General features: G+C 36.8%; 1 protein-coding gene across 1 annotated transcript in view; it reads right to left on the bottom strand.

Annotated features, from left to right (window-relative positions):
• LOC105477490 (interphotoreceptor matrix proteoglycan 2) overlaps positions 1 to 12,762 on the bottom strand; it is a 105,327-nt gene that overhangs the window by 81,277 nt on the left and 11,288 nt on the right. The window contains exon 3 of the mRNA XM_011734040.3: positions 3,522 to 3,688. Within this exon, the coding sequence (XP_011732342.2) occupies positions 3,522 to 3,688 (167 nt within the window). The remainder of the gene's footprint in view (positions 1 to 3,521; positions 3,689 to 12,762) is intronic.

The following is a 12,762-nucleotide window of genomic DNA, read 5'->3' as shown; positions in this document are numbered from 1 at the left end:
GTAGCAGGCTCATTCACTGCCTCCCTTGGCTGGGGCCCGCGGCACCACACTGCTCTTCCTCCCTCTCTGTGTGTCACGCCAGCTGCCTAGTCAGTTCTGATGACAGAACCTGGATACCTCGGCTGCCAGTGCAGGACTCACATGCTGTTATGGTTCTTTTAGATGGGAGCCACAGATTGCTGCTGCTGCTAGTTGGCCATCTTGGCCCCGACCCCCACTTTTAATTTCTTTCAAGAACTTTTCCTTTGCATTCACAACTTAGCTAACTGTTTGGTGCAAGAGACCTAGCTTAAGGCCTATCTCAGCTTTTGACATACTTTCCTCACTATGCTTAATCATTTCTAGCTTTTGATTTAAAGTGAGAGACATGCTATTCTTTTCACTTGAACACTTAGAAGCCATTGTCGGGTTATTAACTGGCCTGATCTCAATATTGCTGTATCTCGGGGAACAGGGAGGCCTGAGGAGACGGAAAGAGGCCTCAGGGGTAGTCAGTCAGTGGGTAGAGTAGCTGAAACACAAACAACATTTATCGATTAAACTTGTTGTCTTACATGGATATTGTTCATGGCACTCCAGAACCATTACAATAGTAATTGTAATTGTAATAATCAAAGATAACTGATCACAGATTACATAAGAGATAAAGAAAATAATTTTTTAAAGTTTCAAATAATTTGAGAATTACCAAAATGTGAGACAGAGACACAAACTGAGCACAGGCTGTTGGAAAAATGTCACCAACAGACTTGCTTGACACAGAGTTGTCATAAACCTTTGATCTGTAAAAAACTGCAGTATCTGTGAAGCACAATAAAACGAGGTGTGCCTGCGCTAAGTCCAAAATGGTGATTCCTATAGCAACACTGACATCCCAAACCCCTATCCTTGGCTTCATACCTAAATATCAAGCAATTCACATTTCACACAGGTGGTTCAAATGAACACATCAAAAGTGAACTCATTCTCCCTGCCACATCTACAAAGCTGCTTCTTTGCCCCAGTTATTGGTTTAGTTACCCAAGCTAGAAACTGGAAGGCTTCCCGGGCCGTTCCTTCACCCTGTCTCAACCCATCAGAGTCCTGCTAATTTTGTTCCTGTTTACATCTCTCAAGTTCCCTTTGTCTATCTCACGGTCTGGTTGGTATCCTTATCCTCCTTGGCCTGGAGTACTCAAGCAACACCCTACCTTGTCTCTCTGCTCCAGTTTTATCTCCTATAATCCATCCTATGCGATGTAGAAACCATAACGACCTTTTTAAAATTCAAAACTGCCAAATCAGTTCCTGCAACTTACCTACCTACAACCCTTCAATGGTTTCCTAAGATCTACAGAGTTAAATCCAAGCTAATTCAGTTATCCATTTTTTCAGTCTGATCTCCTGTCATTCCTAGTCTACTTTTTGGTATATTGGTCCAGGTCATTCTCTACAAACACTTGGCTCATGCTGTCCTTTCTGCTAGAATATTTATCCCCAACTCTTCCTCATTTAACTAACTTGTACTTATCATTTACAACTCTATCCAGGCAACACATCATTCCCTTCATCTGCTTTTTCTATTGAATAATTATTGGAAGAATATTTTCTATGCCTTCAAATCTAAATTTACTAAAAGTTCCACTTGTAAGAGATACATTCCAAAGTAACATCAGAAGATTGTGTTCTTCTGGTAATACTAACCCATCATATATATTTGCTACACTAATGGCTGATCCTATATTGTGGACATCATTAAGATAGGCAACACAATTAAAAATATAAGTATGTATATGTGTGTGTATGTCTATATAGTTTCCCTTAAATAGCTATCCCACGTTAGCCACTGCAATTTGTAAAATTGGTAATGATTGAGAAAGGAGGCCCAATGGTGTGAAGGAAAGAAAACCAATTTTGGAAAAGAGAACTGGATTTGGATTTAAGCTCCATCATATCTGGTTTAATGTTATAGAATAAAGAATTTAATAATTCTATGTCCTTATCTGTAAAATGGGGATATTACCACCTCCTTGTAAGGTTGCCGTTATAACATCTAATAACTTATTAATGAGTTTGATACATGATGTGGTACATGGTAGATACTGAAAAAATAGTAGCTTTTAACATAGTTATTAATGCTGAGCAGTTAAAAATGTGACAAGCAAAAAAACACATGCAATACCTTTGATTAAAATGTGAGGTGCCATGACTAAAAGTCGCATTCATTTTAAAACACACAAAACCCTGCACAGGTTCAAAACATTTGTACCCCTGCAAAATTTGTCTTTAGTCCACCCATGTTTATCAAACCATCCTTCTCTCCCCAACATCCCCCATTTAATAAGATCATTCCTCTCTTGGACTAAATGTTAAGAGTATAATATAATTCTTATACTATAAATAAAATTTTAAAATAGAATAGGATAATATGTTTTATTACCTTTACGATATACTAATCTGATTTGATTATACACAAAATAGCTCAGTGTTATTGAGTAATTGTTTCCTCAGTCTCTGTAAAGTATATAATACTTAGAACCAGTACTTAAAATAATCTTCATAAAGTTTACAAATTGTACCAAGTAAAAAAATACAATATAGTTATTGCTTGTATACTCATTTAAACAAGTATCTATTGCAGCTTTACTACCTTACGGGAAAGCAAAAATGAACAATGACATAATCCTTGCCTTGTGCCTTACAGTCTAGCAGAGGAATTAGTCACATATACAACTAATCATCATAAAATATAAAAAGTACAGTATTAAAAATGAATAAAGAATTGTGGGAGCTCAAAGAATTATGGTAGCTAAATCTTCTAGGCTGAGGGTTGGTTCCTTGCAAGGGAAGTTACATATGAGGACATAGAGGAATTGAATAGATGGACAGGGAGATATACGGAATAACAAACAGCATGAACAATTTGCCACATATGTCTGGACAGTTTCACTGTCTGGTCATGAATACATATGTGCTACATGAAAAGGGAAAAGTGGCAGGTAATTCATCTTTCTGCATGTTTACTTATCCTTTGCTAAGAGTAAAACACTGTTTAAAACAAGGAAAACAAGTGAGCACACTCATTATTAGAATCATACCTATGCCTCGCTAACATTTATTCAAATGAACTATGTCCTCTGTCTTAATTAGAGTTATTGCTATTCACTCTGAGTTGATAACATGTAAAACTTTGGCGAAAACATTTGACTGTCACAGATTTATATTCTTAACCTAAATCTTTGCTGAATATTATTTCCAAATATTTACATCTATAAACAAGGCTGAGGCTCTTGTCTGAGTTAATAATGTCTTCTTTTTCTTTTTGTAGACAGAATAACATGAAAATATTAATAAGGTATATTACAGAGACCAGAGCTAGGAATAAAAGACTAGGCCACACGCTAGGGCTGCTTACTCGGATAGCCCAGTTCAACAAAAGAGTAATACAGGTATTTGCCACTTGTTTTTGCTTCCTTTAGGCTTTAGCTGTGTATATCCTCCTACAATAGCCCAGGAATTCATTCCTCTGTTGTGACACTTACCTTCATGATTAAGCTTCTATGTTCCACAGATTCACTAAAATTTGTGCCCATTTCAAATATACTTGTGACTCCATCCTCACACAAATTCATCCAGTAATGATATTCCTCACGCCCAGGAAGTCGATCCCAAAAAGTCCTGAAGGCTTCCCAGACAGCTTCCTGACACACTAGAAAATAGAGAGGTGTATTTTACAAAAAGCTAACATGCTCTGGGGTTCTTACAATGATCATAGACGGATTCATACAGATTCCTTGAGACACTCAAGTGTCCTTTCTGGAGGGACCTAGGAATGATTCTCAGTCAAAGTGTATGTCCAGTTTAAACTTTTCATTTCTGAAGAGAATTTATATTTCCCATTCCTTTCTCTTACAAAGGGAATTGATTCATCTCTTCATGAGCTGGAGTGTCTCCCCCATCTCTTAAAAAAATCCATATTTATACTTTACAAAAGTGGAGCTGATATTGAGTATACTGTATTTAATCCAATTGTTTTCCTAATGGACACAGTGATTTTCAGTTTCCTTAATGTTCGCAGATGTTCTCCTAAAGTCTTCACTTGATCTTAGCCAAAAGGCTGAGAAGCAATATCCTAAAGTCTTAACTTCAAAAACCAGCTTCTTTGCTTTTCAGGATCACTGGGGAAGGAGACACTGACATATATAAATGGCCTGGAGCTTTTTGGCTAATTGCAGTGACATAACCGCATTGCATCTACTTGCTCAAAATGTCATCACGTTTCTGATTTAAAAAAAAAAACAGGAGTATTCAAACTTTTCCTCAAAGCTTACAGGAAGCAGAAAGTACTACATGAAATCGAGTAGAAGACATCCACCTGAAATTATCACTCTCAAACTACTATATTTCATATCTGAGAACAGAAAATAATCGTCTTTTTTATACATAAAAACTTGTGTCCACACAAAAACCTGCACACAAGTATTTATAAAGTCGCTTTATTCATAATTGCCAAAACTTGGGGGTGACGAAGATGTCTTTCAATAGGTGAAAGGATGAACAAACTGTGATGTATCTAAAATATTACTCAATGATAAACAGAAGTGAACTTTCAAGCTGTAAAAGACATGGAGAAAACTTTAATGCACATTGCTAAGTAGAGGAAGCCAATCTGAAATGACTGCATACTGGTGATTCCAATACCATTCTGGAAAAGGCAAAACTATGGAGACAGTACAAAGATCAGTGGTTTCCAGGGGCTGGGGGAGACAGGGATGAACAGCAGATTTTTAGGGCAGTGAAAGTACTCCATATGATACTATAATGGAGGATACACGTCATTATACATTTGTCAAAATCCATAGAATGTAAAACACAAAGAGTGAACCCTAATGTTAACTATGAACTTCAGTTAATAATAATGTGTCAGTGTTGGCACATAAATTGTAACACATGTACCACAATAATACAAAATGTTAATAAAAGGGAAAAGTGGTGGGGGAGTTGAGGGAATATATGTAACTCTCTAAACACGCTGCTCAATTTTTCTGTAAACCTAAAACTGCTCTAAGAAATATAGCCTATTAATTTAAGAACTATATATATATACACACAAACATACATACATACACATGAACTTTAAAATGATATTCAGGAGAAATATATTGCTGTATTAAAATAAAAACTAATCAATTTATTTGCTAAGTTATTCCAAAGCATCAAATCTGAAAGGCTGCTAAATAGTATCTGTGTGCATTTTGCATAGTACTGAATGTACTGCTGTTTTGTAACCATTTCAGAGGTGCAGGACTCTGTAGGTAACAGATCAGGATGGAAGGGAAGAGGAAGAGAGTGATAAGAGAGAAAGTTAGATTTAACAGAGATTTTTTTAAAAAAAACTATTTTTCATAGCAAGAAGATTGAATACACATCAGGCAGTATAGTGAGGTGGAGCCTCTGGATTCACATAGTCGGAAGATCTAAATTCCTGCTCTAGCTTTCTAGTACACTAGTTTGATAACCATGGGTAACTTACCTAACTATTCAAAGCTTCAATTGACTCATCTCTCTTTTTTAACAGGATAAATAATTACTACCTTATTATCTTATCTGTGAAAGTATTTTACAAATTGCAAAGTGCAACATGAATATCATATGTTAGTATCAGGTTCAATTCTGATTGTCCAATAGTTATTTGGTGGAAGAAGATAGTCCAAGCCAAAAAAATTCTTAAGCTTTAACAGATTATGAAATGTATGAGTATTGAAAGTTTCCCTGTCAATTGAGTTTTAGGGCTAAACTGAACCTTTTATTACAAACTTAATTTGCCTTTTATTGAACTAACTGTATCCTTATTATTGTTATTCAGAACTTTTGACCATACGGCAGACAGAAGAGTCCAGCAGGCACTGACTGAGGCAGAGCTGAACTGTTTGTAGATCATTGTTTTTCATTTCTTCTTCTTAAAACTTCGAAATGAACATTAAAGTAAATTCCAAAAGACAACACAAAGGTGAAAAGTCTGGGTCAGTAAAAACTAACAAAAAGTGAATGTCTATAATGTGTGGTTATGAAATGAAGTGATTCAGAGAAACTATTTTAAAAGTTTGAAAAAACAACTATCTACCCATAGGGAAAGAAAAAATAAATCTCAATGCCTTCTTCATACTATACACAAAAAATGATTTGAAATATTAGGGTTAATACTATGAAGTTTCTGAAATAAAACATAGAAGAGTATCTACATCACTTGAGGATAAACAAAGGTTTTATAGACTACACAGAAAGCAACAATTGTGAAAGAAAAATATAATAAACTAGAATTCATCAAAACTAAAGTGTCTGATTATCAAAAGACACTGTTAATAAAAATGAGTAGGCAAACCACATATCTAGCAGAAATTTTCAAAATACATTTATCTGACAAAGAATTGGGATTTAGGATACTGAAATAATTCCTACAACTCCCTAACAAAAAAAACAAACAACCTAATTTTTACAGTAGGTAAAAGGCTGGAATATATAATTCACAAAGAAAGAGATACAAATAGCCAATGAGTATGTGAAAAACTGTTCACCATCATTCATTTTTCAGAGAAATTCAAATTAAAGTATACACACACAAACCAGAATGACTGAAATTTTTACATGGAAAACACCAAAATTTGGCAAAAATGCAGAGCAACCAAAAGCCTCATTTTGGTAGGAATGTATAATAGTACAACCACTTTGAAAATAAATGTTGTTTCTTATATAACAAAATATACACCAATCCTATTGTATTAGTTCATTCTCACGCTGCTATGAAGAAATGCTCAAGAATGGGTAATTTATAACGGAAAGAGATTTAATTGACTCATAGTTCCACATAGGTGGGGAGGCCTCAGGAAACTTACAATCATGGTGGAAGGGAAGCAAACACATCCTTCTTCACATGGCAACAGGAGAAAGAAGTGTTGAGTGAAGTGGGGGAAAGCCCCTTATAAAGCTATCAGATCTTGTGAGAACTTGCTCACTATCATGAAAACAGCATGGGGGAACCACTCCCATAATCTAATCATCTCCCACAAGGTCCTACCTCCAACAAATAAGGATTACAATTTGGATTAAAATTCAAGATGAGATTTTGGGTGGGGATACAGGCAAACTGTATCATTCTGCCCTGGCCCCTCCCAAATGTCATGTCCTCACATTTCAAAACACAACCATGCCTTTCCAACGTCTCCCAAAGTCTTAACTCATTCCAGCATTAACTGAAAAGTCCAAGTTCAAAGTCTCATCTGAGACAAGGCAAGTCCCTTCCACCTATAAGGCTGTAAAATCAAAAGCAAGTTAGTTACTTCCTAGATACAATGGGGGTACAGACTTTGGGTAAATACACCATTGCAAATGGGAGAAATTGGCCAAAATTAAGTGAAATCTTAAAGCTCCGATATGATCTCTTTTGACTCCATGTCTCACATCCACGTCACACTGATGTAAGAGATGGGCTCCCACAGTCTTGGGAAGCTCCACCCCTGTGGGTTTGCAGGGTACAGCCCCCCTCCTAGCTGCCTTCACAGGGTGGCATTGAGTGTCTATGGCTTTTCCAGGTACCTGGTGCAAGCTGTTGGTTGATCTACCATTCTGGGGTCTGGAGGACAGTGACCCTCTTCTCACAGCTCCACTAGTCAGTGCCCCAATGGGGACTGTGTGGCAGCCCCGAGCCCACATTTCCCTTCCACACTGCCCTAGCAGATATTCCCCACAAGGGCTCCATCCCTGCAAAATCTTCTGCCTGGACATCCAGACATTTCCCTAAATATACTCTGAAATTTAGGTGAAGGTTCTCATACCTCAATTCTTGACTTCTGTGCACCTTCAGGCCCAACACCACATGTAAGCCGCCAAGGCCTGGGGCTTGCACCCTCTGAAGCAACAGCTTGAGCATTATGTTGTCCCCTTTTAGCCATGACTGGCGTGAAGGGCACCAACTCCAGAAACTGCATAAAGCAGCAGGCCTCTGGGCCTGTTATGAGAGGGGCTGCTGTGAAGACCTCTGACTTGCCCTGAAGACATTTTACCCATTGTCTTGGTGATTAACATTTGGTTTATCACTACTTATGCAAATTTCTGCAATCAGCTTGAATTTCTTCTCAGGAAATGGGTTTTCTTTTCTATCGCATTGTCAGGTTGCAAATTTTCTGAACTTTTATGCTGTGCTTCCCTTTTAAACATAACTTTCAATTCCAAACCATATCCTTGTGAATATATAAATCTGAACGCTTTTAACAGCACCCAAGTCACCTCTTGAATGCTTTGCAGCTTAGAAATTTCTTCCACTAGATACCCTAAATCATCTCTCTCAAGTTCAAAATTCCACAGATCTCTAGGGCAGGGACAAAATTCCACCAGTCTCTTTGCTAAGACATAGTGAGTCACCTTTATTCCAGTTCCCACAAGATTCTCATCTCCATCTGAGACCTTCTTTCAGCCTAGACTTCATTGTCCATATCACTGTCAGCATTTTGGTCAAAACCATTCAACAAGTATCTAGGAAGTTCCGAACTTTCCCACATCTTCCTATCTTCTTCGGGGCCCTCCAAACTGTTCCTACCTCTGCCTGTTACCCAGTTCCAAAGTTGCTTCCACATTTTGGGGTATCTTTACAGCAATGCCCTACTACTTGGTAGCAATTTGCTATATTAGTTCATTCTCATGCTGCTATGGAGAAATATCAAAGACTGAAGAATTTATAAAGGAAAGAGATTTAAATTATTCACAGTGCTTCATGGCTGGGGAGGCCTCAGGAAACTTACAATCATGGTGGAAGGGGGAGCAAACACATCCTTCTTCACATGGCATCAGGAAAGAGAAGTGCTGAGTGAAACAGGGGAAAGCCCCTTATTAAGGCAAAGATCTCATGAGAACTCACTTGCTATCATGAGAACAGCATGGGGGAGCCACCCTCATCATCTAATGTCCCCCCATGAGGTCCCACCCCCAACACATAGGGATTACAACTCAAGATGTGATTTTGGGTGGGGACACAGCCAAACTATATCACCTATGACCCAGCAATTTCCTCCTAGGTACTCCTTTTTCTTTTGGAGACAGAGTCTTGCTCTGTCGCCCAGGCTGGAGTGCAGTGGTGTGATCTTGGCTCACTGCAAGCTCTGCCTCCCAGGTTCACACCATTCTCCTGCTTCAGTCTCCCAAGTAGCTGGGACCGCAGGCGCCCGCCACCACGCCCAGCTAATTTTTTGTATTTTTGGTAGAGACGGGGTTTCACCATGTTAGCCAGGATGGTCTCAATCTCCTGACCTTGTGATCTACCTGCTTTGGCCTCCCAAAGTACTGGGATTACAGGCGTAAGCCACCATGCCTGGCCCCTCATAGGTATTCCTTTAAGACATCTGTAAGCTTATATTCACAGAAAGACTTATGTTCAATGCCAGAGCATCTTTATTCATAATAACTTAAAAATGAAAACAACCCAAGTATCCATCAATAGAAAAATAAACAAACAAATGGCCATGTAATGGAATCAAAAGGAAATTACTAATTCATGCAATAACATGGATGAATCTCAAAGGGCTGAGTGAAAGAAGCATTACACAAAAGAGCACATACTATTCGATTTATATAAAGTCCTAGGAAGGTGAAAATAATCTGCGAGTTAAAAAATGGTTCAAAGAGTGGTCACATACTAGAATGGGAATTATCTGGGAAGGAGTATAAGAGAACTTTCTGGGGTGATAATATCCTAAAACAAGAGAGGTTGGGGTTAATGTGTATTAGTCAAAAGTCACCAAGTGGTACGTATGAGATTATTGCGTTTTACTCTGTAAATTTCACCTTTAAGAAAGTAAACAAATATTGAGTTCTAGTTAATGATACTCATACTGAAATATCTAGAGGGAATTGTATTGATGTCTTCAACTTATGAAATATATCTAAAAAATTAGATGGTTAAGCCAGGCATGTTAGCTCACACCTGTAATCCGAGCACTTTGGGAGGCCAAAGTAGGCAGATCACTTGAGCCCAGGAGTTCAAGATCAGCCTGGGCAACGATATCTTGTCTCTACAAAAATTACAAAAAAATTAGCTGGGCATGGTGGCATGTGCCTATAGTTCCAGCTACTCAGGAGGCTGAGGTGGGAAGATCATCTGAACCCAGGGAGATCGAGTATGCAGTGAGGTGTAATCACACCACTGCACTTCAGCCTGGGTGACAAAGTGAGACCCTGTCTCAAAAAAAAAAAAAAAAAAAATAGTGGTTAGAGAGATAGACACAAATAAAGCAAATATAAAAAAATGTTAACTGCAGAACTAAGCCTTGAGAATATGAATGTTTATGACATAATTCTTTCACTTTTCTGTTTAAAATGTTTTCATAAAATCTTAGAAAAATATTATTGTGTGCCGAAGAAATGTAGTTGGAAGGAATATGGGAGAGCATCCAGAAGTGATATAAATCACCAGGTTTCATAGCAGACCTCCCCTTGACCTCACTCCTAGTTTCACAGAATAGCATAAGCTGTCTCCTATAAATTATGCTTTGGGCAATGTTTCCCCACCTCCTATAAAAAGCTCTCTCAGTAGTTCAATGCTTTGTCTAAAAAAACTCCATAGAAATTCATTCTTCTAAGTTAAATTTAACCCTTTTATACCTTGTAGTCTATTAAAATTCAATTACCAAAGTCCCATTTCCAGCATGAAGAGTGAGGAGCTATATAGATCCATTCCCCCAGAGAAACAGGCAAAAATCATTTTGAAAACAATCATTTAAAAGCTCTGGAAACGGTCCTAGGGGCATATGACAAATGAAGAAACATTTGCTCAGGAAAATCTACTACAACTAGGTAAAAAAAAAAAAAAAAAGTGAAAATTAGTGGTTCTAACCAGGGCAATTAGGCAAAAAAAGGAAATAAAAGGCAGCCAAATTGGAAAAGAAGTAAAACTACGTCTGTCTGCAGATGACATGAGCTTGTATCTAGGAAAGCCTAACCTAAGGAATACACTTTAAAACTATTCGAACAAATGAACAAGTTCAGCAGGGTTGCAGGATACAAAACTGATATACAAGAATGAGTTGTATGCCTATATGATAACAATGAACAAACCAAAAATGAACATAAGAAAACAAGTGCATATGCAAAAGCATCAAAAAGATTAAAATGCTTAGGAATAAACGTAAGTCTCCCAAAATGCAAACCATACTCTGAGAACCAAAAAATTATTTTAAAAAATAAAGACCTAAATAAATAGAAAAACTTCCCATATTTATAGACTGGAATATTTAACACTGTTGAGATGGCATTATCTCCAAACCGATTTACACATTCAATGCAATTTTATCAGAATACATGCTGACTTCTCTGTAGAAACTGACAACCTTACTATAAAATTTATGTCGAATTGCAAGGGACTTAGAATAGCCAAAGTAATTTTTAAAAACAACAAAGATGGTGAACTCATGCCTAATTTAAAAACATACTACAAAGCAAAGACTACAGAACTGGCACATGAATAGACATATAAATCAGTGGAATACAATTGAGAGTCCAGAAATAAATCATGTGTCATGGTCAAGTGATTTTCAGCAAGAGTGCTAATATCACTCAGTGGAAAAGAATAGCCTTTTTGACAAACACTGCTGGGAGAACTGGATAGCCACATGCAAAATAATAAATTTAGATCCTTACATCATATACAAAAAAAATCAACTCAAAGTAGATGTAAAACTTAAATGTACACACCAAAACTATAAAACTCTTAGAAAGAAATACAGGAATAAATCTTTATGACGTCAGGTTCGGCAACAGATTCTTAGTCATGATACCAAAGGCTTAAAAAAATAGATAAATTGGACTTCGTCAAAATAAAAAACTTTTGTGCATGAAAGATACCATCAAGAAAGTCAAAAACAACCCACAGAATGGGATAAAATATTTTCAAATCATTTATCTGATAAGGAATTTATAGCCAGCATAAATAAATTACAGCTCAATAATAAAAAGACAAATAACATAATTTTAAAAGGGGCAAAGATGTGAACAGACATTTTTCAAAGGAAGATATACAAATGAGCAATAAGCATATGAAAAGTTGAATGTTATTAATCATTAGGGAAATGTAAATCAAAATCACAGTGAAACATCACTTCAAACCTATGAGAATGGTTATAATTTTTTTTAAAAAAAGGAAAACAGTGCTGGCAAAGATGTGAATAAATCAGAACCCCCACACACTGTTGGTGGGATATAACACAGTACAGTCACTTTGGAAATTAGTTTGGCAGTTCCTCATGTAGTTACAGAGTTACTGTATGACCCAGAAATTCTACTCCAAGATATATACCTAACAGAAATACAAACAACCCAAATTGACTGACAAATGTGATCTATCCATACACTAAAATATTATTGGACCATAAAAAGGAATAAAGTACTGATACATGTACAACATGGATGAACTTTGAAAATAATATGCAAAGTGAAAGAAGCCAGTCACAAAAGACCATATATTACATGATCTTATTTTATGATATATCCAGAATACACAATTCTGTAAAGACAGAAAGTAGATTAGGTCTGGGAAGAGGGGGAAGGGACATAAAAGGATAAAAGGATGATAGCTAAAGGGTTACGTGTTTCTTTTTGAGGTGATAAAAATGTTCTTAAACTGACTGTGGTGATTTGGTGTATCTGTGAATATACTAAAAAGCCACTTAATTTTGTAGTGTGAATAGGTAAATTGTATAATATATGAATTACATCCCAATGAAAGCTGTAAAATTGCAA

This window comes from Macaca nemestrina, chromosome 2 (assembly GCF_043159975.1).
Source record: "Macaca nemestrina isolate mMacNem1 chromosome 2, mMacNem.hap1, whole genome shotgun sequence".
In the NCBI taxonomy this organism is placed as follows: Eukaryota; Metazoa; Chordata; class Mammalia; order Primates; family Cercopithecidae; genus Macaca; species Macaca nemestrina.
The sequence above is the reverse complement of the archived record's forward strand: the minus strand, read 5'-3'. Positions and strand labels throughout refer to the sequence as shown.